The sequence below is a fragment of the Camponotus vicinus genome, unplaced genomic scaffold (genome assembly GCF_025532165.1).
Source record: "Camponotus vicinus isolate PSW18456_S1 unplaced genomic scaffold, iyCamVici1.0 SCAF_6, whole genome shotgun sequence".
Lineage (NCBI taxonomy): Eukaryota > Metazoa > Arthropoda > Insecta > Hymenoptera > Formicidae > Camponotus > Camponotus vicinus.
This window is the reverse complement of record NW_028141978.1, coordinates 676977-704643: the sequence shown is the minus strand read 5'-3', so window position 1 is coordinate 704643 and position 27667 is coordinate 676977. Positions and strand designations below refer to the sequence as shown.

General features: G+C 36.6%; 1 protein-coding gene and 2 long non-coding RNA genes across 9 annotated transcripts; 1 reads left to right on the top strand and 2 right to left on the bottom strand.

Moving 5' to 3' along the window:
• Positions 1-1951: 1951 nt before the first annotated feature.
• On the bottom strand, positions 1952-27667 carry LOC145972764 (uncharacterized). 3 transcript variants are annotated; one of them, XR_014439281.1, is made up of 6 exons: positions 26913-27667; positions 24426-26553; positions 23555-23649; positions 17973-18151; positions 13776-13992; positions 1952-2748 (listed from the first exon to the last, which is right to left on the bottom strand). It is a non-coding gene; the product is annotated as an uncharacterized LOC145972764 (long non-coding RNA). The 3 variants fall into 3 exon arrangements; XR_014439279.1 differs by having other exon boundaries at positions 24426-27667; XR_014439280.1 differs by lacking the exons at positions 1952-2748; positions 13776-13992; positions 17973-18151 and adding an exon at positions 19668-23174 and having other exon boundaries at positions 24426-27667.
• Positions 9338-13072, bottom strand: LOC145972765 (uncharacterized). Of its 2 annotated transcripts, XR_014439283.1 has the most exons (4): positions 12186-13072; positions 11008-11209; positions 10514-10901; positions 9338-9860 (listed from the first exon to the last, which is right to left on the bottom strand). It is a non-coding gene; the product is annotated as an uncharacterized LOC145972765 (long non-coding RNA). The 2 variants fall into 2 exon arrangements; XR_014439282.1 differs by lacking the exon at positions 9338-9860 and having other exon boundaries at positions 10183-10901.
• On the top strand, positions 11729-22731 carry Twi (twist). 4 transcript variants are annotated; one of them, XM_083101671.1, is made up of 4 exons: positions 11729-12324; positions 14732-16206; positions 16807-16897; positions 18457-22731. In XM_083101671.1, the coding sequence occupies exons 2-4, from the start codon at positions 15237-15239 to the stop codon at positions 18530-18532; spliced, it is 1137 nt and encodes a 378-aa protein (XP_082957797.1). In that variant the 5' UTR covers positions 11729-12324; positions 14732-15236; the 3' UTR covers positions 18533-22731. The 4 variants fall into 4 exon arrangements, with proteins under 4 accessions (XP_082957797.1, XP_082957801.1, XP_082957800.1 ...); XM_083101675.1 differs by having other exon boundaries at positions 11730-12324; positions 16807-16901; positions 18457-18580; XM_083101672.1 differs by lacking the exon at positions 11729-12324 and adding an exon at positions 12757-12915.

Here is a 27667-nt window from a genome sequence, read left to right as displayed (position 1 = left end):
GTTTCTATTATATTTTTCTTACATTCTTCTTATTACATTAAAATAAACAACTTATTTATTTCAATTAAAGATTTAATTATTTTAAAGAAATGTATGTTTGTGTCATTTTTTAACATTCTCCATTGGACATGGTCGAATTGCATCCTAAATCAAGGACATTTTATATATATTTCAATAGTTGCGATGTATAGATATAAATAAATATTACTATTAATAGTGGCAATATAGTAAATAAAAAAACACTATCTTTTTTTATTCTTTTTCTGGATGGACTTACATTCGAGGAAATATATGCGTTCTATCCCCTGAGTGTTTTTTCCTTTTTCCATCTCAATCAGTTTTGCCACATTAATTATCGTCACATTCATCATTGCGAAGAAATTGCTGTGTATAAAAAAATTAATGAGCTATTTACATCATCTTGTCATCGAGAAAAATCTGTCAAAAGACGAAGAAAAAAATGTAAGATCTTATAATTACGCAAAAAAGCCTTCATGTAATTTTTTTATTATTTACATAACTTCCGCGATAAATCGCCGTTATTTTTCTTCGGCTCCTCCATATTTCTCACAAACCATCGATTGGCGTATATATGAGTCGAAGAAACAGACGATACGGTAGTGACGACGTGACGACGCGACGTTTTGCGTCACCGTAGATTCCATTTATCCTTTCGTTTGCGTTCTGCTGTCATAGTCCTCCTTTTCGCCATCCGTCCGTCGTTCTCGTCGTCTTGGTCCACGTATGACTTGACAGTCATAAAGACGACCGCTCGACCGACATCTGGCCTGACGCGCGCACTTTGTAGTCTCCTACCTATGCGTAAAAAGAGCCCCGGCGCACATCGTCTTCAGGCTTTGCTGGTGTACAAGGATTGACAGAGCGAATCGTCGACGCTCTTCCTGCACAGAAGATACACAACGTGTATTCCGGACCGTTACATCGGCTCTTTGACCTTTGTCCGCGTTCGCGAATCTTTGAATTCAATTGTCTCCTTTTCAATATAAATTTATGATTCTGTAAAAAATATAGATGAATTTTAAGGAGATCTAATAGAAATTTGTTTCGCAAAATTAGAAATAAATATCTAAAAGTATTAGACATTTATTTTTATTATTATTCTTTTATTATTATTATTCTTTTATTATTATTCTATTTTTATTATTATTTTTATTATTATTTTATTTTATTTCTATTTTTTTCAATTTTCTTGTACGGAATTAAATAAATTAATTTCGAAAAAATATAAATAAATAGGAAGAAGATAAAGAAATAAAGGATCGAATGGCCGCCCGGCCCGTTTGAAGTTTTCGATAAAACGGAATCAGACGTAGCGGAAGAAATGAAAGAAAACGTATTCTCTGTCTCTCTCTCCCCTCTATGAGAGTGCTCCCTAGAAATTTATAATTCGAACCGCCTGTCGGCAGCTAATTTCCTGTTCGGCGGGGGCGTGTCTATGGCCACAAGCGTTTTCTCGCGGTGTTAACCTGAGCGGTAGAGAATTTCCGATGAGATTCGGTCGGAGGGAGGAAGACGAAGAGAAGGAAGAAGAAGGAGAGCGCGGACTCGAGGTCTTCTCTTCGCACTTTTTTCGAAAATGGTGGTCGTAGCACTTCATCGGTCGCGAAGCAGCTGCCAGCTACGGCAAGTCGAACGTTATGAGAAGAAATGATAATAAAATTGATGCATGTCGCAGCTGTTGAAAGGGACGATACTTGGCGGTGCTTTTATTTCCATTTTTTTGAAGCTTTATATTCATTCATACGTGTCTATATTTTTTTCTTTGCGCAATATATGCAAATTACACAGTTTTGATTACTGAAATAATTTTTAAATAAATCTTAATTAAAACGACAAAAATTTACATTAATAACTTAATTAAATAGAGCAAATATTTCAACGATTTAATAAAATTAAATATTTTATTAAATTAATGAATTTCATGGCCTATATTAAGTGTATCGTATCGTAAATAAATGTTCTCCACGTGGAGAGAAGGAGGTCGCCTTCTCTTCATTAACACATACTTCATCTCGGCGACGCATAATGAATCAGGCGTTCATATATCAGCTCGCAACAAACTCTCGCGGTGTTTTTTCAAGAGGCTTGATTTATTTGCGTCGAAGAGCGCAGGGAAGAAAACCATTCCAAACCGGTCGAGGGGAAGCGTTTTCGGTATCCGAATAAGAGAAGGGGACCATCCGCGAGCCTCTGCGGTTGACTCCCTCGATCTTTCCAATGGACCAATCGACACACAACAATAACTCTTTTTATTCCCCGTAGGCGTGTACATCCCCTAGAAGGTCAGGGTGAGTCTTTTTTTCCAGGTTCAAATCTGCGGAGACGAGGTCTCCGTTCAAGATCACAAAGGTCGTGCGTGACCCTTTTTTTCGCGCGCAACCAGCAGAGCGCATCCCTCGAGAGCAAAACTGGCCCTTTTTTTTCTTCCCTTCTCGTCTCCCTGTCCGGAGAACGACGATACGCAGTCGCACAGGGGGCGGCGCTTTGCTTGTCGAAACGAGCCGCACACGCCGCCGCCGACGTAGTCTTCGTGCACCGTACTTCCGGTAAGAGAGACCGCGGCGTATAATTTTTCAGAATCTCTAATGCGCGTCGTAAATTATATATCCGGCGTCAAGCACAAAAAGAGCGACGTCTCTTTCGATTTATCTCACAAAAAAATCGCAGCCTATTTTAATCTAGTTGGCCGTGTCTCTCAAAATTGGCTTGGTGCGTCTACGATTTTTTCTAAAGGAGAAAACAAAATTAAGATTATTCTTCTTTCTCGTATATTAATTAGATATGCATTTTCTACTAATTATTTAAAATATAACATTTTTTATATAATAATAATAATTATTATTATTATATATTTTATATAATATATAATAATAATATATATAATAGTAATATTTTAATATAATAATATAATATAGTAATATAATAATAATATTTTATATAATAACAATAATAATAATATTTTATACATATGTATATAGAATAATATATTTGAAAAATAATTTTTAAAATACTTTTTTCGAAACGAACAGATTCAAACGAGGTTGCGAATATTCGGCGAAGAGTTTCAGTCCATGACCGCGCGTCGATCTCTCGAGGGCCTCGTTGCGTGTCCTTTTTGTTCTTTCGTAACGAAAACGTATGAGCTTTCCTTGGCTCCGTCGAGCGCATCGACGCTGTCGACGAGAAGCGGTCGAGCGCGCCTATTAGTGGCCTTCGCGGTATCATAAAGTAAATCCTACAAAAAGTCGCGGGTGCTCTTTACGATCCCATCGTTTTCATGGGAGGCGCCGATGGCAGAGAGGGCCAAATTTATTACTTCCACGTTCCGATCTATTTTAATGGCAACGATGACTTTACTCACTTCGTCGCGTATCTGTCCGTCTACGTCAGCCGGCAAAAAAATAAAACATTTCTATTATTTTTAAAATATTTTTTATCGTCAACTTTTTAAATTATATTTTAATCCCCCTAGAGAATCGCGTTCGAGAAATTCATTCCTTTATTGGTCGCCGACAGGGGTTGCTCGACATTTTTCTTACAGGAAACATAATATTTCAGGGTTGGTGGGGAAGATACGCTCGATTATGAACGCGAGCTTTCTGTCATGTTGGCGCCAACAGGACGAGATGACTCCTCTCCCATTCTCGAATATGACCAAAATCAGCCGTCGTGTGCCAATTTCGAAACTCGGACTGGCTTGACTCTCGAAAGTGCCGAAAAGAGTAGGCGGAGATTCAGTCTCGCGTTACATATTCCTGGTCACAATGCACTTAGCGCGACTGCAACAAGTTACAAGAATTGGAAGAAAAAATTTTACAAATTCAACTGAAGCTTTACGTTACTAAACGTATATTATGTACTAATATAGTAAAATTAAATGCAATTTGTTATAAATAATTTTTAGTAGAATAGCAGATTTCACGAAGAAGAAAATTAAAGTTTAGAAAAATAGTAAATTTTAAAGCATTTTTTATGCAAGCGTTCGAATTATTCATATTACTGCACATATTATTAATATTACTAATAACACTGTTTTAATATTCTCAATCTTAATAATTTATAAAAGAATTATTAAACAATTTTGTTTGTATCTATTACTATAATTACTTATAAATTTGTTTGATGTTAAAAGACATTTTAAGACATTTAATCATATAACTTAACATTGTGTCAATAATAAAATTTGCATAACTGTGCGCACAAAATGTAATTCGCAGAGAGAGAGAGAGAGAGAGAGAGAGAGAGAGAGAGAGAGAGAGTGTGTGTTCCTATAAATTCTCGCAAATTATAATAGGCATGAGACCACTTAGGCCAACACGTACGACAGAGGCGAACAGCTGTTTCGTTGCAACGACGAAACGCGCGGCAGCCGGTCGCGCCTGTCTCCTCGTGATCCTCTGCAGCCAAGTCAACGTCATGCACCAAATGTGCAAGTGCGGTCTTCTCGGTGACACCTGCTTACAGATGTTCCAGATATCGTAAAACGACGCCGCCGAGCGATCCGAGCAATCGGTCCCGCGCGATTCACAATCGTTCGATTCCTCTGCTGTAAATCTATAACTTGTCATGTCGTAAGTGACGCATTTATCAAGAGAATGCATTCCCAAAATCTATTGTTTTCTATAAATTTTTGTTTTTAATGTGTAATATTTTAATATATATTATTTTTTAGTTTTATGTGTTGTAAGATACTTGCCTAGATTTTTGCTTCTTATTCCGATAGATATATTTATACAAAATTTCTTAAAAATATCAAAATATGTAATATATGCTTTTTAATATCTTTACCTTATTGTTAATAATTTTTAAAGATTATAAATTATTTTATAGTAAATTATATAGATATAGTTATGTAAAATTCGATAAAAATTCTATCAAGTTTTATATACTTTTATATAAATGATTTTACGAAGAAAATGCAAGTGTGCTTCTCTCCCTCTCTCTATTATAGTTCAAGTGGGTGGAGTTATCTGACATTGGACAGGTACATGCACCTGTCTCACCACAGAACAGGTTACAGATAGCCAATCGCTGAATAGGATGCAAGTGACCAATCAAGGTATACAAAGGTTATTTGTATCCCTGGCGAAAATAAGAAACTTTATAAAGCGTTAACAACCGTTGAGTGAGGGTTTTCTGAGAGTTTATATGCTTTTCAAACTTTGTAAGAGCACTTACATAACGCTGTTGGGTTTTGAATGCTTATCAAACGCTGCAGTGTTGCAATTTTTGTTCTACAAACTCTTTATATAATGTTACATGAAAGTTTTGCAATGCTGAGGTAACATTTTTCAGAGTACGTTCAGTAAACGTTGATACATCTTCGTGTACAGAGTTTACTCAGACTTTTCAAACGTTTACGATTACGCTATAACGTACAAACGTCTTTTAAACGCTGCAGTGTTGCAATTTTTGTTCTACAAACTCTTTACTAATCGTTTTTAAACTCTCGACGAACTTCCACAAACGTTCATGTAAACGCCAAACAAACGTTTCATTTTTGCCAGGGATACCTTGAAGAAGGAAGTGTCTTTTAAATTTTAGCCGATCGGAATAAAAAGTAGGAGACGCTGAAGAAGTATCTTTTAAATTTTAGCCAATCAGAATAAAAAGTAGGAGACGCTGAAGAAAAAATGGTGAAACCATAGACTTCCTAGACGAATAAAATCTTTCTAAAAGATTTCAATTGTGGGAATTTTTAAAATTATTTATTAACTTTAACATATAGTTCAAGTGCTTTCTTTGTACTCCATTTTTTCATTTAGTCGATTTCTTATTTTCGATTTTCAGCTTCTGTTGAACGAAATTGTTCTTCATGCTTTACTCCTGGTGCACAAGAGGACACGGTTATCGTTCTGTTTGTCATTCGCGTATAGAGAGAGATTGAACATTGTCCTGAAAAAGCAACGATGAATCTTTCGACGAGAGGATTTCTTGAATGAGCCCACAGGGGAGTTTTAATAGCGGAAAGGACAAGAAAAAAAAATAAAGAACACGCTGTGTGCCATTATATGCAGAAAAGTGTCGCGTGTCCGAAATGTTCGTTCTTGTGTTTCCAGAAATCAACAATCGCCCACCATCAAACTAACCTGCGACCTCTGAGAGGGGCGGAAACGGTAGACGAGCTTATTGGGCGGGTAAAAAACGGCAGGTCATAATCCGCTTTGTCTTTGAAAAACAGTCATTTCCTCTTTCAAGTCTTGACAATCGGCAAATTCTATTCTAGCAGCATTTACAGCTGTAATTTATCAAAATTACATTCTAAGAAAATATATTTGAATCCGAGATCCTAGATTTATTTTGGGATACGAAAAATATTTGGGATACGAGTTTCCCGCTATGCGGTTTTTATCTTTGATTCTCTTGTTGATTTGACAGAACGCATACATTTCGTAAAGTATTATAAAATAATTCGTCCTTTTAGCTGATTTCGTTTTCCAATCTGCGAATAGCATGTATATTGATAAATAATCAACAGTTTTTTTTATTCTGATTAATTTGTGCTATCCTAATTGATAGCCTCTCGTGTACCATACGAGACGAAATACTAGGGCAAAAGGCTGAACCGTCACAAAAACTGATTTGCCACACACCGAGCCGTACATCTATTAAGAGTCGGCATCTTCAGTTTTGTTAGGGTACAAGAGACGAACAAAAAATCTTGTGGGATGCGCACGGTACCGCCGCCATTTCTGCCACTGTGATGTCCGCGGAGGGGGAGATATCGGGTTAAAACGCTCGAATTAACGTTCTTCTTCAGGGGGGGCGTAAGCTCTACATTGATGGGTCATGGAGTTTCGACCTAACTGTCGCGCAAACGTTAATAAAAAAAAAGAACCTCATGGGCAGCTCAGAGAGGGATCCAACGAATCCTTCGAGGGATCCTCAGCTGGAGATCTCATCTCATCGACGCGAGAGTTTCTTTAAACTTCTCTCGTTTCGCTAACATCTATTGTAAATTTTTATGCCTGTACAGGCCACTCCAATAACGTGAAACTCTGAACAAAATTCAAAATGGCGAAAACATCAAGTCTTTCTTATACGATTTGCCTGAAAATCTCTTCCTTCTTTTTGTTTGACAATTATTAATTTTTTGGAATATTTTAAAATATTTGCAATATTAATTAAAGAATTTTTCAGTTATTATTATTTGAGCCAATTTTTTAATTTTATTTTATTATCTTATTTTTAATTTTGTATTTGCAATATTTTTCTTTATCAAAGAGAAAACGCATTGCTTTCTGTATGCGGATAAGTTTGCGACTTTTCTTTTCTTCTCCATACAAGTATTTTTATTCATCTCTCGCTTAAGAAGAATAGTTTTTGAAGCGAGATGTTTCGGACATAAAAAGTCACGTATGTGGAATTGGTGAAAGTCACATATGTACTTTTATATCTATTATTCCATTTTCAAAAGAGATTTATTTCCACATACGATATATCTATTCAGGTTGTTAAAACCCAAAAGTTCCTTCCAATATAAAATAAAGAAAAATTCAACAAAACATATCTGATTATCGTGACAGTTCCAATGGTTTTTTCAAATAAAAAAGAAATTCTGCGAAAATTCTTTGTTTTTTATCTCTTATCTTATCTAAATTTTCTTTTTGTTATCTTGTTTTCTTGGATCTTAAAAATTAAGTCTTTACCTTTTTAAATTTCCAGCCACATATTTTCGGCATATAAATCTAGTTTTGTTGTAAGTATATTTTAACTGTAGATGATGATAAATATGTTTTAATTGTATATATAGAGCGTAATAAAAAGAAATAATCATATTACCGATAATCGATTTCGATTTAACTCTAACGATTTAACGAAATAATCATATTACCGATAATCGATTTCGATTTAACTCTAACGATTTAACGAAATAATCATATTACCGATAATCGATTTCGATTTAACTCTACAAAGTCTCCGTAATCGATATTTCTCCTGCCTTTGTATAACTTAGTCTAATAAAATGTAATTCATTCCCATGCACCTTGAGAAACCGTCGTCTGGTGAACACATGTCTGTCAGATTTTGTCCATTAAGAAAAAAGTATATATGCTTGCTCATCGTGTGACATTGGTTCTCCAACCGAAATCCGGCGAAATTTAAACGTCGCTAATATTCTTGCAATAAAGAGACGAAAGCAAATTATGTTGGACACAAAATTCATATCAAGAGTTAATTGCAACTGAAAATCTATCTTTTTCTCTTCTCTCTCTCTCTTCAATAAAGTAGAAAAATTACACTGAAAAGTTATTCAAATTTATAAAAAGAATCAATTATCAAATTATTCCACAAATATAAAATGAAAAAACTAATAAAAATAATAAAAATACTGTATTATTAATAAATTCGATATCAATTCGAAAACTACAGCTTCTTTAGTTTCTGAAAAGAGTAGAAAAAGCCGGTAAGTTTTTATAGGCAGTAGCGTTTTAAGCATTATATGCATATATAATATACGTACTAGTATTAGCCTACGAGGGATAATATCTGCAAGGATGAGGAGTGCAAAAAAGACAGGAAGATTTGTTTAGTTTTCAGCTTTTCTTTACCAGCACCTCTCATTGCGATGTTAAGAAAATAGTTTCTCGAATCGCGAGACCACCCTCATCGTTTGCGACACAAATATCGCACCGATTATTCGGCAATATCCGGAGCGCATTCGTCGTACTCCGAAATCGTAAAACTTATCGAGTCAATGAAAATCCCAGAATAAGTTCTTTTGCAATGATGCAACCGCTGATTCATTTTTCAAAAGCACGTTTTCTCTCTGTCAAATTTCTTCTAATTTTGTATTTATCATCTTGTGTAAGCAACAATTTAATTATGTGTGTTTCTCTTAGACAAACTTTGTATATTTAAGTCTTACATTAATTTTTCAAAAAAAGTAATTCTTCAATCTATCGAGAGATGATATCTTAAATATTTGATAAAATGTTCAAGCAGTTTTAGCGTAATTTATTGTGAAAAAATATAAAATTAATTCAAGGGCAAGTTGTTATGTTTGTTAATTAATCTTGCGTAAATGTGATTAAAGTATGTATATAATAAATAGATACTGATAAAATGCTAGGAAAGAATCGCAAAAAAATTTGTTCATTGACATGATATAGGATCGAAAATGCAAATATAATTATTACATACAATCATTAAGAGTAATATGTATATTAATTTTTCAAAATTTTTCAACCGATGAGGATCTTCACATGTGTTTACTAGTAAAAGAACTATACATACGTGACAGCAGAGATAAAAAATTTTAAAACAACTGATAGTAAGGAGACAGTTATTGAAGAAGAAGAAAATCTCATTGATACTCCTGCGGCAGGATAGATATATGAATTGAAAAGAGGAAATGATGTAATATTAAATTTGCGAGATCTTAATCTTACGAGAATTCAAGATATATATCCCTCTCTCTGTTGGATATATTATGCATAGATACATCTTTATTATTTTGTTTAATTTTTTATGCGCTACACGACATTTAAAAAATTTGTCTTATGTCTTTTATATCTTATATATCTTTCAAATGTTGCGTAAAATAACTTATTATAAAATAATAGTTTGGGCGTAACACGCGATCAATGCGACCGGCAAATCTGAGAGTTCACAGGTGAAAAAAATTTTCTGTGTGAAAAATACAGGGTGCAATTGGCTTCGAGAGGCACCAACTAGACTTCTTCTCTTATAGTCTGACGAATCGCCATGATCAGAGACCTGCTAGATTTACTGCACTTGTTGCTATTCGAGAATCCCACCTTTTGCTTCTACCTACTAATGGCCGAAACGCCATTTTCTTCGACGAGCTTAGAGTGGAAGCTGTTATCATTGAGTATCTGGAGAACGAATATCATACAAATCATTTTATTATTATTATTTTAATTTCTTTCTCGTAGATTCTTTCGAATTAATTTTTATTATAATTATTATCGTGCTCTGTTAAATCTCTCTGTTAATATATATATATATATATATATATATATATATATATATATATATATATATTTCTTCTCTTCTAATCCTTTCTCAAAATAACACTTTTCCTTTTTATATCATGATGCTATGCTAAAAAAATTGTGGTAAAAATTAAAAAATTACAAAAGAGATTCTATACAAAAAAAATAACACATTATTATACATATTATTTTTATGCATTGATGTATTGGGGAATTAAATCAATATGAAATAGACCTGTCCATTCTTTTGTTTTAGAATTGTTATTTCTAATTATTTGCATTTCACTGCATTAAAGAGGAAAAAAAGCGAGACTCCACCCATATTGGATCGCCAATGGCATTATCTGTCCAGTTAATCCTATTATTCAAAATTACATGTTAGCTTTGTTAGCTTTATAAAATAGCGGCATGAGCGATTGTGAATAGAAATAACAATCCTTTGTTTCTTATTAAACCAGGCTTAAGAAAACAGATAAAAAATAGATTAAAAAAATAATTTTTCACAATGTCTGCAAATTGTTTCTAATAATAACCAATGTAAGCATATAAACGCGTTAATTTGTGACACATATTTTACGGCCAAGTTTATCTTTTCGTGATGTTCATTCTTTCGTGATGTTCATCCTTTTGTGACGTTATCTTAAGATGATGGTCATGGCCATTCAGCAGATGTTGCTCAAACCAGATACGAAGCCAGAGAGAAAATTGCACAATGAAGGCGTTCCTCATTATGAAATGTTTATTGATATATTATAGAGGAGGGAAGCGCGCGCATTCCTGAATCGCGAGTTTTCCTGAATTGTATCCCGACGATAATTCATCGGTACGCCTGTTAACTTTGTCGCATCCGCTGACTGAAACACCTTGTCTTTTTTACGTCACATTTCCGACGCCGAAGAGTACCGACAAGGTCGCTTTAACCTGCAACAGTCCACGACGCCAAGATACAAGCGCTGCTCTCGACGATTAAACTTGCACGCCGGCACGCGCAATTAAAGTCACGTTAATATCGTTAAACGGCGCGTACCCGGGATGGTATCGCACGCAAATGTGGCCGCCAAGAGAATCGGCGAATGTCAGTATTCTACTTTGAGTGGAGGTTTGATGAGTGACCAAGTGGATCGAGGGTCACGATTTTTCGACGCCCTTGTCCTTCAACGCGCCATTTCAATCTCGCGAATTGTCAATTTCTCAAATTGTTTCCTCAAATGATAATAAAGCTTAAAGTCCTGAAAAAACAAAACGATCACGCTACAAGATTAAGGCAAAACTAATTAATTATAATTATAAAGATAAAAAAATTTGACTTAACAAGAAATTTGGAAAATTATAGAAGATGCATTTCGCGAGCTGTCAAATTTCTCAAATCATTCTTTCAAATGATAAAGCTTAAAGTCCTGAGAAAACAAAACAATCATGTTACAAGATTAAGACAAAAATTAATTAATTATAATTATAAAGATCAAAAAATTTGACTTAACAAGAAATTTGGAAAATTATAGAAGATGCATTTCGCGAGTTGTCAAATCGTTTCCTCAAGTGATAATAAAGCTTAAAGTCCTGAAAAAACAAAACGATCACGCTACAAGATTAAAGCAAAACTAATTAATTATAATTATAAAGATCAAAAAATTTGACTTAACAAGAAATTTGGAAAATTATAGAAGATGCATTTCGCGAGTTGTCAAATTTCTCAAATCGTTTCCTCAAGTGATAATAAAGTTTAAAGTCCTGAAAAAACAAAACGATCACGCTACAAGATTAAGGCAAAACTAATTAATTATAATTAAAGAAAAATTTGACCTGACAAGAAATTTGGAAAATTATAGAAGATGCATTTCGCGAGCTGTCAAATTTCTCAAATCATTCCCTCAAATGATAATAAAGTTTAAAGTCCTGAGAAAACAAAACAATCATGTTACAAGATTAAGACAAAAACTAATTAATTATAATTATAAAGATCGAAAAATTTGACCTAACAAGAAATTTGGAAAATTAGAAGATGTGTTTCGCGCGCTGTCAGATTTCTCAAATCATTTCCTCGATAATAAAGTTTAGTCCTGCCCCGAGAAAATAAAACGATTACGCCACAAGATTGACGTAAAAACTAATTAATGACGGAAAAATTTGACCTGAGAAGAAATTTGGAAAATTACAGAAGATGATGCGTTTCGCTAGAAAGCCAGAAAGTCAGCGCAACTTTACCTCTTTGATCAGCATTCGGTATTATTTTGGTATTTGACCGCGTTATTTATCAGCCTGCCTATTGGTGATCTGATTTTCGATTGGACCATCGCCAGGACGCAACTTACGGTCGTCTTGATTCCCGGAACGCGGACAAACGGTGAATATTCATCCGCTAATACCGCCGCGATATGACGATTGAGTTGTTTAAACAAAGCCACTGGGGTAAGACCAAATGTCTTACGTTAGGATAAATATTATAAATTTGAGCTGCAATTACATATAGTGCGCGGATAATGAATGTAAATGTTCACTTTTCTTGTCATCCTGTCTCGGACACCCGAAATAGTCTTTAATCGATCGATTCTCGTGATCGAGATGCATGAAAACGGCGAACAAAGACGGCCTCATTCCCTCTAAGCCACCCTCGTAACCAAAAGGCGTGGCGCGACGTCGAACGAAATTCTAAATCACGGGCGAAAGACGCGAGGGAAGCGAGCGAGAAAGTTGGAAACGCGGAATTTATAGACATTCTCAAAAGAGCTTTCATCCGTCACAACAAACACGTTGCGGTGTATCTAACACGGCCATCCATCAGGCGCCATCATCCTCGGCAAACGATCGCGCGCCGCCGCATCAATTTATATCGTTATTTATTTAATTTGCACGCAACAATGTCAGCTCCCGAGTAGTATATAGTCAAATCTATAATTATTGCGGACACGATCGATATACAGGGTGTTCTAAAAAGGTATGTCAAAAATTTAAGGAGATATTCCTCACACCTGAAGGATGAAAAAATGTTATATGGACATAGGTGCGGAAATGCTTATTTCAGGAGTTATGTTGAAAATACTGTTAGCTGTATTACTTACACAAGGAAAAATTTAGGATTAATTATTGTAGACGACAATCGTTTAATTAGGCTTATTTACATTTATTTATTTACATTCACGGACACGTGTCAAAAATGCCTGGCGTACAGCGGATTGTCTCGCAACCTGCAGTGATACGGTCACGAAAATCTTGAATATCACGCACTGGTGGCATTTTTGAACGTGTCCGTGAATCGATGCGTCGACGTGTCACTGCTTGTATTCAGGAAAATGGTGAACATTTTCAACATTTATTGTAACATACTCAAGGTCACATTAAAACCAAATGTAAATAAGCCTAATTAAACGATTGTCGTCTGCAATAATTAATCCTAAATTTTTCCTTGTGTAAGTAATACAGCTAACAGTATTTTCAACATAACTCCTGAAATAAGCATTTCCGCACCTATGTCCATATAACATTTTTTCATCCTTCAGATGTGAGGAATATATCTCCTTAAATTTTTGACATACCTTTTTAGAACACCCTGTATAATTATTAAGTCCAAGAAAAGAAAAAGATAATAATTGCTTCTAGTTTTACTTTTCTGTTTCGCGATATTTCCGATTGATACAATTTTATTTGTGATATATATATGATAAAGTTAGTGATCTTTATTATTATTTTATCGCTTTTATTATATACTGTCTATGCGGTTTATGCACATTGTCAAATTTGATGCAAGGAAATATTTATAAAATATCATACCGTTTCTTTTTATTATAAACTACTCACAGTATTTCTGTTCCTCCCTCCTGTTGACTCCTTTCTCACTCGGGAATGTACTTTTTACGTTGCTGTGCGGGCTCCCTTATTTTTGGCCACGTCGTAACTCTCATCTCACTGATTTTTCATCCTCGCTCAGCTTCCGAATTGCAGGAGCTTGAAAAATGTCGATACGTCCCTTTTCCGACCAGGCATTTCATGATGATTAAATGTAGACTCGCGTAAACTTTATAAAAAAAGATCACACACATAATCACACATTTATCAATACTTTTGATAATTTTATCCAAACTCTTTATTAAATAATACACAGTTTTGTAGTCTCATTTATTAAAAATAATTGCAAAAAGTGACATTAATTGTAAAGGAATTAACTTTTTCCCTTTTTCTTCCTTTATTTTCCTCCTTTCCTCTTTATTTTTTATTCTTAGATAATTTAACAATAACAATAACTTTTCTTTTACACAAGTAAGAGCAGTTTTGATGAAAACTGTGCTTCTATTTTTTTCTATGATTTTGTGCGAGCATCTTAGTGTAATACTGGATATAAGAGTATTACAAGTATGTATCTAAAACAAGAGTTTAAGACAAATAAATGAGACAAAATTTTCTAAATTTTAAAAAAGATACGTCGATATTATTTCGCGATCAACGACAATTTACGGAAATTCTTTTAGAAATAATTAATGTCTCCATTCAAGATTCCCGCAATCGCGCGATAATCTTCATCGCAGACAACTCTTTCGTTTCTCTTCGTTCCTTCCCCTCTTTCTCCCCGTCACTTGATCTATTTCATACATACATACACACACACACATACACACAAAATATGTACACACACACACACACACACACACACACACACACACACACACACATATATATATACATATATATGTACATATATATATATATATATATATGTACATATTTTCAATCTCTATGTACTTCTCGTCTTTCCATAGGTGGGGACAAAGTGATAATCGGGACCAGTCACACTCGTCGTCGGAGGCGGGGTTCCTCCGGCACGAGGAGCCTTCTTACCGGGAGCTTTCTTCGTCAGACGAGTAGTAACATTCAGAGAGGAGAGAGAACGAAGCCCACGACGCCGCCAACGGCGATTGCGACGTAAACGGAGTTTCGGGACATTCGTAAGACCGTGCGAATCCATTTTTTTTTCATGTCTGCTCTCCCCGAGATAAAAGGAAGAAACTCGAAATACTCCGCGTCGCCCTGTATATATATTCGAGAGGAGAGTGATCCATCCCGTTGGTTCGAGAGTGCAAATGTGGACCGGTACGTAATTCACGTGCTGGCGTAGCGGTGGATGAGTGGATGGTGCTGTTAACCGAGGAAGCCTGTATCGCCGCGTATGTCCGGCGACGTGTCGGATGATAGAAAAACGTCGCGTCACCCGCATCGTGTCGAGTCGTCGTCCCTCGATGTGCTGAGGCAGCATCGAGCGAGGAGATGCGAGGAGCCGCAGCAGCACCGCAACCGGCACCGGCGCCTACGCCGACACTACAGCAGACGCCCCAGTGCATACCGATCCAGAGCAATTATTACACGCTGCGAAACGGTGGCAATGACAATGCCAGCGTCGCGGCGCACGGCAGCGACGGCTGCAATTCCGCCAGTAACTCGCCGGTGACGTGTTACGAGAGTTTCACGCCGTCCGCGACTCATCTGATGGACCTCAGCGGCCCGGCGCCGGAGCAACATCGGAGTAACCTTCTGTCGTCCGATTATCATCATCAAGTCACGGTCGGCTACAGTTTCCCGCACGTCTATAAGAACTTCGAAGACTCGAGGTACCATCATCACGACGTGTATTCGCCCGGCGGCTGTGGAGCCGAGGAAATGGTCGCTCCCGACTCCGTCCAGTCGATTCAGAGCCAATCCTACCATCCTGTGGATGGGGGGGTTCCCGTAGTGGAATACAAGGCGGAGGTAATCGAGTACAAGCCCGAGGTGATCGATTACAAGCCCGAGAGGGGTATGGTCGATCATATCCCGAGGTACTGCAAGCAGACCTCGGAACTCGGGCATGTGACGGAGCCATCGTCGTCGACGAGAAGCTACGGTGCCGCGGACGGCAGGCCGACTGTCAGGAAGAAGAGAAAGCTCAGCGGCACCAGCAACAACGAGTCCGAGGGCGAGACTACGATGGCGGCCTCCTCGACGAGGACGAAGATACGTCGTAAGAACGGCCAGAGCGACGAGGAGACCCAGAATCAAAGAGCAATGGCGAACGTCCGTGAACGTCAGAGAACGCAGAGCCTCAACGAGGCGTTTGCCGCGCTCAGGAGGATCATACCTACTCTTCCCAGCGACAAGCTTAGCAAGATTCAGACTCTCAAGTTAGCCGCTAGGTACATCGACTTCCTGTTCCACGTGCTCAAGTATAGCACCGATAACAGCGAAAACGCTGAAAACATAGGTAATTTCGAGATTAGCATATTGGTACGGTTACCTCAACGAGCGTAATGTTTATGTGGTGATATGTACGAGGTCACACGTTCGTAAGAATGCATGCTCGGTGTATCTCAGGGAATAGAGATCTACACACTGAAGATAAAATGTGTACGAACATAGGTCGTATACCTCTAAAGCTCGAGACACGTTCGTCTTTCGCTCCGAAATACCTTACAAGCATGCTTCGATCCAATGTTTACAAATAATTTCGCTATTTCTGAGGCAAACCATTCTCACGCGCCAGTCGGGCCAGTGAGCTCTCGGCCAAATCCGAGCTCCAGCCCTTCATAATTCAGAAAATATGTACACACGACCTGTGTTTATGCAACATTCTTTACAGTCGAACTTTCGTATTCCTAACATCTTTCTTCTTCGCCCATTCTGCGCTTCTTTCTCTATCACTTTGTGCGTTTTGTGTATCTTGTGTTGTCGTGTGCGCATGACATTATCTGGAATCAGATGGAAACAAAAGTATAAGGGATTGTTCGGTGTTTCGATATATTAAGAATACGTAGGCTCGACTGTAGTTATTTTAGTGTGTATAATGTGAGTAACCATCTTGCAGCAAAGGGATGCTGCAAGCTTACGGTACCAACTGCACATTATTTGGAGAGACGCTCGAGGATTGTCTCCGTCGGCACCTCTTCCGTAGAGCGGTAGGTACGTGTTTACACCAGTGGGCTGGGGGTGACCCTGGCTTGTTTACAGTGCAGCCTAATTAAACAGACTCCCGCCTGCGGATTCCTGTAATTTACACGCTACGGACGAGCCTCAGTAGAGCACTTACGTCGTGTAAGTGTTTTCGAAGGAGCTCGCTCTTCATATCGCGCGTCATGTTGCCTATGTTTTTATTGTTTTCATAATAGTTGTAATCAGTCATAAGTAGCCGCGTAGAGAGAGAGAGAGAGAGAGAGAGAGAGAGAGATTCTGAGAGATTTACAATATTTAAAATAACAAACAATAAACTAAAATAATAAACGATACGCAGCTCGCGCGCGATATATATTTTACTATTATAAGATGTCTTCTAAAGTTAAACGATTAAAACTTAACCGATATGTAAGACAATTTTATAAGTAGAAAAAAATACTATATAAACATTAACTCAAGAAAATTTATTAAAAGGTATAATAAAAATATTAAACGCGACAATAATAGCAGATTCGCTGTTGATGTATAACAATTTAAAAATAAGTCAGCGGTACATTATAATATAATTTATTTATATGTGCTAGTTATGCTTTTTATTCCAGCTCAATTTTTACTTATGTGAAAACAAAAGTGTATCATATAAGAAAAATAAATTGTGATCAAACTTAACATGACAAACTCATCAAGATTAGTTTTACTAAAGTGTAAATCTTTGTAATATCGCAGACTTGTCTCCAAGATGGAAAGAATCGCATTTTAAAATTAAGCCAATTATAATGTAAAATATTCTTGACTCAATGTTTATATAAAATTCTTTAAAACGAAAGAAGAATAAGCTCTCTTAAAATTCTGCGATAAGATTCATTGCCAACCCTGTGGAGTACAGATCTATAAATCATTCAATTCATTCTTATCTCAATCAGGGAATGACATAAATCATCCGGTACACGTCAAATAGCTCAATGATGCATCTGTAACTCTGACTAACGATATCGGGACACTAACAGCTTCGAATCAGTGTCGATTGGGTCGTCGTGTTCCCGGCTTTTGCGACGAGTTTCGCGAGACGGAAATACGTACCGCTCGTTTCTTTTATTCAATCCGGTGCCTCGGGGTATCTCGCTTCCCTTTTATTTTGAAACTCGCGCAGAATTATCGTATAATATCTCTCTGCGACTTCTTCTCTTCAATTTCTTCGCTGGCTCTTCTTCTCAATCTTCGCCCTCGTATCTCTTTGTCGAAATAAAGACCGGGGTTTCCTGAAAAAATAATATAAAAGAATTTAGAAATTTAAGAAATTTAAAAATTCTGTAATAAAGGTCGATTTATTTTCATCTATGAAGTGCTGATCAGTTTTTACATCATTTTTATAAAATTATAACAACCTCCAATTTTTTTATTCACCTCGATAGCCTCCTCGGCATTTCAGGTGTGTGAAAAGATTCGATGTACTATTTAATACGTTATTTTTCTTTTAACAATTTACAGGAGAAAAATATTGTATACACGATTGTTTACATTACATCAGATGATAACGAGGCGCTGATAAAAATATCTGTTTCAGGAGAGAGGAGCGCCAGAAGTGCGATTTTGGCCGCGAGGGAAATCGCATCGTCGCCCAGTACTTTTATGGCGCATGAAAGATTATCCTACGCTTTCAGCGTTTGGCGGATGGAAGGCGATTGGAGTTCGAGTTTGTAAAATAAGTGGCCGTTAGGATAACATATTACATTAGAGTTCAATAAGGTAAGATCGCGAGAAAATTGCAAGACATTCGTAAATTTAATGTACGCCGCAAGAATGTCTGTTTCATCGAAAATAGGTAATTAGAGTACAAATATTATATAATAATTTTTTTCGTATAAAAGAGATATTAGAGTTAATTAGAGAAGAAAAGAGGAAGTGAATTAGACACTCCTGCGGCTTTGCTATGCACGTAATGTTACTCTCGTCGATCCTTTCGGAAACTACTATTTTTTTTATATGGAAATAAATAAATTATTATATATATATATATTATTATTATATATATATATATAGAATTGTGATCTCACTCACATACGAAATAATAATGTTCACGGCGTTCTCTTCCGGCTCGCTTTGAAATCTAAAATCGCGGCAGTTAATTCTGTCCCCGTTAATTCGCGGCATTGCCCGGCCGCTCGCTCACGTTCTCGCAATAATGCAAGCCAATCATTTACGTCTTCTCATCGGACTATTAACAGCGAGACAACTCCTCGTGTACCGCATCGCATCGCTGCAAAGCGTGCTTATTAACCGACGTCGCGTCACGCACCTGCATCAATCAACGAAATTATCTCTTCGCGGGACCGACAACGATCGTGACATGATGGATCTTTGTCCCCGCTTGCGTGGATTTAAATTAGAGCGAAAACAACCGGTGTTGTTGCGCGAGAAAATGAAGATATATATATTTTTTTTCCCCGGCTTTCTCGACAAAAAGTGTACATATTTCGTTCTTTATAATACGCGGGGTATATCTCGATAACAATAAAATACGACGGGTAATCGATTATTGCTGGGAGATTCCCTCACTCGCGTTTCTAATCTTCTTTTTGGCTACCTTTCGAAAGCGCGTCTTGCACCCCGTTAACGCCAAATTTACGAGCGTTTACCCGGTCTGTCCAAACAATCTTTTTGCATAGTTGATTTATTGAATCTTACAAGCTTCGCTAAACTTTCCTTCGAAGCGTTCATCGCGAACTTGATTCGATAAACTGTAAATTCCATTGCCTCTTAACGTAACTTGAATATTTTATACATATATATACATGTATATCTGTACAAAAATTATATTAATATCAAACTTTACTCAAAGTTATACTTAAATTATTACAAGATAATCCGGGGAAAATGCAAATGTATTTTGCAAGTGCATTTCAATTTTGCGTATACCAAATATAGGATAAATTCCTGAAAACTTATCTCATGTATTATATATTATTTGACATAGTTGAGTCTTCCGTTAAAATATTCGAACTAATTTCGAATTCGACGTCCTTAAGTGGATTTTTATCGCGCGAAGTTTCAACTTATACAGCTTACTATACTATTAGTAATTTTTGTAAATGATTAATTCGCTCGTTCACAATATACTTTACCCCAGGAATAAAGAGGACGATCGCGCGTCCAGCCGGGTTTGATAATCGCCGGATTCGGGATCGTCTTAAAGAAACAGTAAAGAGGGGAAGAAGTTAACGAGTACTTTGGCGCCCATCAGTCGGGCACAATATTATTTTTTTTCTCTCCTAAGATGACAGAATCGCCCCGACGGACCCCATCGTCGGCTTCTTCATCGCGTATCGTATAATATAAAATATCCGTCGCGGCACCGGCACCGTGAATATTCCGAATGACGTTAGTTATTTTAAACCGGTCAAAGCAAACTCTTTCGGCCGCGTTTTTGAGCTGCTTAACGAAGACGCGCCGCGTTAAAGAATCGCTCTCCGACTCTTTATTGCGGCACTGAATCTTGGCGGGAAGGAGAAAAAAAAGCGCGGCCGACGAGTGCAATTTCGGCGCACTTGAAACAATAAAAATCTCTCTTTTTTTACCCTGAAATCATCGGGATCGAGCTATTTCTCTATTCTTCCCTCAATCTTTTATTTTAATGATATATACGCAAGATGGAATATCGCCTTCTGCATTTCTTATTTAGTTTCTCGCTCTACATGTGATCAAACATGATAAATGTGTAGTGGGAGAGTAGCATATATATCAGAATTTGAATTTACAAAAGCCAGCCAAATTAAAATACATACACTACTGATGCTTGTAGATGAAGAAATTATAAAGTGCGATGTGATAATCTGTCATTGATGTTCTTAATCATGTAACATACATTAATATTTGCTAATAAATGTATACTTTAAAACTCAAGTAAACACCTAAGAAAGCTGCTTGTAAACTTGATAAAAATTATAAAAGCACGTGAATGTAAAATAAATTACAAATTAAAATATAACAATCTCATAGTTATTATTTACATCAGCCATATTTATATTAAAAGATAAAAATACATAAAGTACGGAATTAATTTAAAAGGAGCAGAATCTTTTTTCGTCAAGCGAAAAATAATTTACATTAATAGATACACGAATACATATCGAATAATCATCGACGCATTCTTGATAGTTAAATTTTCTATGAACGTTTTGTCGAAACGGCATCAGATAGATCTCTTTGCGGGAAAATTATTTTTGGGAATACCGGCAATTATATCAACGCGAGAGGACGGGATGGGAGAAGAGGAAGAAGATGAGGGCTCTTTTCGGATCGTCCTTGAACGAGCGTACGTCATTGCTCGGCTTCTTGTCTAGGCCTCCGCGAAACGAAGCAGCTGTCATGGTCATTCTCGACATCTTTCTTTTGCCACTGCCATCACGGATGCATAGAGTATCTCAAAAAAAGTCGGCGCTCTCGGAAGAACTGTCGGGAAAATCGCGATCGCGATCGTCAAAATAAATCTGTTTTAGGAAAGCGAAATTGTTTGAGAGACGCATGCAAACTTGGAATCTTAATTTTTCAACATTTGATTGTTAAAGTTGTAATTTTTGCTTCGTGAATCAACAAGGCAGATCCATATTAAAAATTATCGTTCGGATTTTTAGCGATCGATTCAGATTTAAATCGGGTAGATGCATCAGACGCGGTCAACTTGGGGGCATCGGGTTTGTTTTTATAGAACGTCACACACATCGGGGAGACTTCCCGAAAAGGTCCTCCCGTCGGGAGACGCCGAATGTTGGATGTGTGTCTTGGCTAATTGAATTCAAAGAGATTTATGGTCGCCACCGGCGCGTTACGCGACGAATAAAAACGACAGAAACACGCGCGCATTGAGCTTCTCCCGCTGTCGGGATTCCTTCTCTGGACTGTCGCCCCGGCCGAAACGTTGATAAATGTTTTTACCGGGCCAATTAACGTTAGTAGAACCGGCGAAGAACTTCAGCTTATGGTTACCGGTGCTAATCGCGCGAATTTTAGGCGCGTCTGTTAGATCTCGGTTAATTGCACGAGCAAGAATGAGGCCGACTCGGAGATGTTAATAATAATAACTAATTGATATATCGATATTAATTTGTAATCACTTGTTTTATATTTACGTGCTTTTTTATATCTTCTGTCAAGTATGCACTTTTGCGTGCACTAAGCGTTCATGAAACTAATTATTTACGTTTCGATCTGTGCATTTAAATATGTCTACAGTTGACGATGTAATAAACTGGCGCATCCTCTAATTCATAATATTTCTTCATCTATCACAATTCGAAACATCAATAGATTTTGACTTTTCAATAACAATAAAAAATATATATGTATTTACAACAAAGGGATATCTAAAATTTATACAAAACAAAAGAAAATTTACAAATCTGTTGTATAATAGCATCATGCGATTTTTACGCTTCGAAAGCATAAATTAAATATTTTACATATTACTAGATAGCACGAAGGTATATACACGTAGAAAAATAATATTGCGAGTGCAACTTGCAGCAAGTGGCCGGATAATGCAATATTATTCCCATGCGAGCCTCGCGAGCGTGTTGTGTGTATCACGACTTAATATACACATGTATCTTTTTTTTCATTTGTATATACGTGTTACTATGTAACGATCGTAAATAATGTTCTGTAAATAGCAACATGATAGATTTTAACGGAGCTTTTGACGATGATATCTCGAGATCCATTCCGTCGACTCGATGCTATTTAGATGCATTTTGCTTATTTATCCGAGCGCTCTCGCTCGCACATTTGTAATGTACAATATTTTTATACTCGATAAATGAGAAAAAAGATGGTGGAAAAAATATTCAAATATGTTTCTTTCTTTCCACCTCCCTTAAAATCAAGCCGTCGTACACCGCCCTACAAATATTTTAAGATTTTTTGATTGATTTTAATTAATTATATTGATATATTTAATTAATTAATTATACTGATATATTCATTTAAAAAATTCACGCGAGATTGTAGAAAAGAGCATACATTTGCGTGAGAGAAAGAACGAGGGAGGAGAAGAGAGGGGGAGGAAAAGACTCGATAAATAATTTATCAAACTATGTCCGAGAGACGGCGGCGGCCTTAATGGAATTAGACGTGCCAGTGCAAATATTATTGCAAGCAATGGACCCGAACAGAGACGCCCAACCTTGCTTCATTGGTCGAGAGCCATGTCATTGTGTTCTGCCTGGACCAATCGTGTAAGATCGGATGGGATGCTCTCTGGTTTTCCTCTCTCTCTTTCTCTTCGCTCTATCCTCGCATCAGAAGATGTTGAAGCGCGAGAATGAGAAATTGCAAGACGATTTTTTTTTAAACGTTTTGTTCTTTCTTGCCAACTCGACTATTTCATGTCATCGATATTTAAGTTATTCTTCGAAAATTAATTAGATTTTAATAACAAATTTATTTTTCATACATATTTTAATACATTTTATAAATTTTCTCTCTCAAGAAAAGAGCTCTTTGCTTGGCACAAATTAAAACTATATTCTAAATTTTGATTTTTTACAAATCAGAGATATTTCTCCGATATCAGAAATATACATTTACATGTAATCAGTGGGAAAAATAATTGAAAAGATATCAGATATAAACGTATGTGTGTTGGAGTTATTATATTTTATACTTACGTGTCAAAAGTTGGTTGCAATTTGGAAAAATTTACGTCCCATTTTATTATCTTCATCAGCAGATCAATGGATAAAGGTCAGGATTTGCACCCTAGCTGTAAAAAATACAAAACTGCGTTAAACAAAATTTGAATTTCAATTAGAGCAACTTACATCAATCATTATTGTACAGAGCATTACTAGCAAGATTATTACGTTAAACGAATAATATCGGGCGTATAAATCTGCGTTTTGTATCGTAACGACATATTCGACGCACATGTGTATATGTAATGACAAGAGTACAAAAAGCAACGCAGCATACGTAACAGTGACATTAAACATCGGAACTCGTAAAAGCTGCTCGCTCCGGTATAATCGGCGTCTGGAGCCGCTGGAAGGATTTCCATCGGCTTCGCGAGTTCGTAAATAAAACGTCATGCACCGTGCGCGGTGGGTCGCTATGTTTAGTTTAGGCGCGGTTTCTCAGATTTCCAGGATCACCCCGTGAGAGAAAGTTAGACAGGTTTTCCATTACTGTTATGGCTCTGATCGCAACGCAACGCAACATGATCCTAATACCATTTTCACGGAAAAAAGAAATTCTTTCGATTTTTTGATAATATATTATAAAAAGAATATATATATATCTAATATAGAAAATATATAGTGAAAAAATGCGATAGTAACATCGCATGTTATAGCAGTTATTCCGATTATACATCTAATTAAATAATCATAATTCATCTAATTCTTGTAATTAATTCAGTGTAAAAAATTGATTATAACTGCAATTTTTCGAATCTTTCGACCCCGTCTAACTTCTCGCAATTTATTCAAAATACTCCATATCGTTGTTGATCACAATCTTTATGCACAAAAAAATAATTACCTTCGCATCGTGACTGGAAGAGAGAAAGATGGATTCAATGAGAGAAAGGAATCGCGCGAAAAAATGCAACAGTCGAAGATGTTGCCGAAACATCTGTTCTCTGTCTTTTTCTATTAAATTACTCCAATTTCTGTCACTTCCTTCATTTTCCTCAGGAATGATGAATCGGTCATCGTTAGTACCAATGGAAGCGTGTGCTTTTCCATCGTGTGTTGTGCTCCACTTGCATACATATATTTATATCTGAATAGAGGCAATCTCTCTCCCCTTCTTCTACGGTGATGGCGCGCTTATTCGTACGCCACGACGGGTTTTATGCCGGCAGTAAACCGTTCCGCGCCGGATTATGGCACTCTCCTACGATGGACGTGGGTAAATACTGTGCGGGGAACCACCGTGCCGGGATTCCGGTGCGAGTCCCGCGGTGATAGAGCGACCACGTGGATAGAGAGGCGTCGCCGTGGATAGAAATAGAAACGCGCAAAAATCCATCGTGAGGAAACTGATGGCCAGAGTATTCGCGTCTTGAGTAAGCCATCATCGGAAGAGACTGTACAGAATAAAACAGTGATTAGTTTCTCTCTTTTATATATTGTCGTTCTAGAAAAATTATAATAAAATCATTACAATTTCTTGCGTTATATATGCCAAGATAAAAGATCTTTAATTGCTAATGTATTATCATTCACAGAATAGATTTATACACTTACTTAGGTCTATGAATGATTGTACATAGAATAAATACAGACGTATAAGAATGAACAACAAGCAAATTCTCATGTAATTAATTGCCTATTTCTTTTACCATGAAGGATTTGAGGTCAATTGTACAAAGCAATTCAAGTCATGCATTCTGACGATAACTGTTTAACTTTTCACGATTAATCGTCTCATTCTCGACATGACAAGACGCGTCTTGTTAAATTGACAAATCAGGCCGTGCCGATTCTGGTCTCGATAAATCACTGTCGTGATACACAAGCGATACTTTTACCAGTCGGCGAACAGGGCGTCACGCAACGTTTCTTCCTTTTCTCCCGAAAGTCGAACAAGTATCAGCATCGCGACATGGACGCGCAACGCGCCGCTGGCAGCTCATTAAGCCGCGTAATGAGGTCGTCCCTACAGTTAATTATTTCGGAGACGGTTTTCGGGCTTTCGTTCCTCTTCTCTTTCCGTCGTGAGACATCGTCCCACCTACCCGGAGAACGAGGGCGTAAAACGATTCCACGAACCATTCCGGCCTGCGATTGACGACACTCTAAATCACCCTCGCGGGAGAGTCATTTCGTTCATTTCCGGTATCGAACGGATGCATAAAAGCTCGACATCTTTGGATTTCGATCGTGAACTGGAAATGTGCCGGGCACGATGTATGACGATGGTAAATCAAGTCATCTAAAGTTGCTTTTGTGATAAAAATCTGAAAGAAGAGACATTTCGATATAATTCAATTCTTGTCATATACATATTTCTAATTTGATAATATTCTGATACATGTTACATATTACTTTCACAAAATAAGATTTAAAAATTCTACATAAAAACGCGGATCTTTAATATTTTGGAATATTAATTTTTCGACAGAAATAGCAATACACACATTTTCTGCCAAAAATTATTTCAAATATAAATATCTATTCAATTTTAAGATATATAATTTATACAAAGTGTACGATATTATTATCACTTTCCTCTTGCCAAGTTAAATAACTTGGATACATTTTCTTCCCATTGGCAATTTTGAAGCCGATCATTTCATTAAAAGTACATCAAATATGTGCGTATCCTGTCGCGGACACGTGCATCTTATTTACGCAGGATTCCAAGCGAGACTGAAAGTGTCCTGGCGCCTCTTTCTTGGTGATTTAAGACGTATAGGGGCGGGCATTATGGACGCGGAAGGGTGTTGCTAGCAAGAGCAGGGTGGAGGGTGAGATTACAGATGCGGCTTCTCGATGGAAAAACGGCTGCTTGCGACGCGACTTCCTTATTATTCCGTGGTCGGCTAAATTGCTGTTTGCTTCTTTTGCGGGATGTTTGCTCAGATTAAAACGGATTATATCAATGTGACGATGGGATAAGAAGCGACATCACGTCCGCGACATGTGGCTAGTTTGCTGTTGGTCTATATACAAGAAAAAATGACAGAAATTGAGATAAAAATAGACCTTGACAGATGTTACGTAAAGTTTATGCGGTAAAATGAGAAAACAAAAATAAAAAATATAAATTTTAAAATAGAATACGAACGATTGAGAAATTTTCAAGTCTTACGTATCCAGAAATTATCACAGGCTACGTTTTAAATTTAGAAAAATTATTAAATATTACAAACAGAGAAAATTGCAGATTTGTTAGTAAAAAGTACGATATAAAAATAAATACACTAATTATATAATAGCCATAATATAAACGTCGCAAGTCAAGAGTTTAAATAAAAGTTTAAATAAAATTAAGAGTTAATCAAAAGTTAATAATACATACGATCGCATACATAGCCGCGAGACTTTGAAAGAGTTAATATAAACACACGGTTACTAAGGCGGAGAAAGAGAAAACTTAGCCGTGCCCCGATTTATCTGCGGTACGTAAGAAGGAATAAACACGACATCGACAAGAAGACGCGCGCTCGGTTCACAGGATATGTCCTTCCTCCCGAGCGCACTTGGACAACGAAGCATTCAACGCGCGGGATTTCCAACAGTTTACGAAATGGTAAATCGCACGCCACGATAAGAGAATGCTTGCTGTTCCTTTATTTGAATTCTCTTTCTTTCCCTCAAAGCGAGTTGCAATAATCTATCTCATTCTCTTTTGTTTCTTTAATCAAAAAATACTTTATACAAAATACATAAACGATTGATATTTTAGTTTTGTTAATTATCAATAGATGTGATCGCTTTTTAATTGCAAAGAGAGAGAAAAAGAGAATCGCATGTTCTCACTTTCCGTTTATTTAAAATTCTTATCGCGATATTGTATACTTTACAATTAATCTTAAAATTACACGATACTACATTACATGAAATTTTTGCTTATAATACATAATGATCATTATGGAATAAGTTCTTGTACAAAATCAAGGACTTTAATTGAACGTTGTATCTTTTTTATCCATTTCTTAATTTCCAATATATTTATGTAAATAATCAAAGATCTCATTATTTTTATCACATTTATCTTTTGATTTTATAATTCAAAAAATCTCTGTATAAAATTCAAAAGCTATAAATATCTCA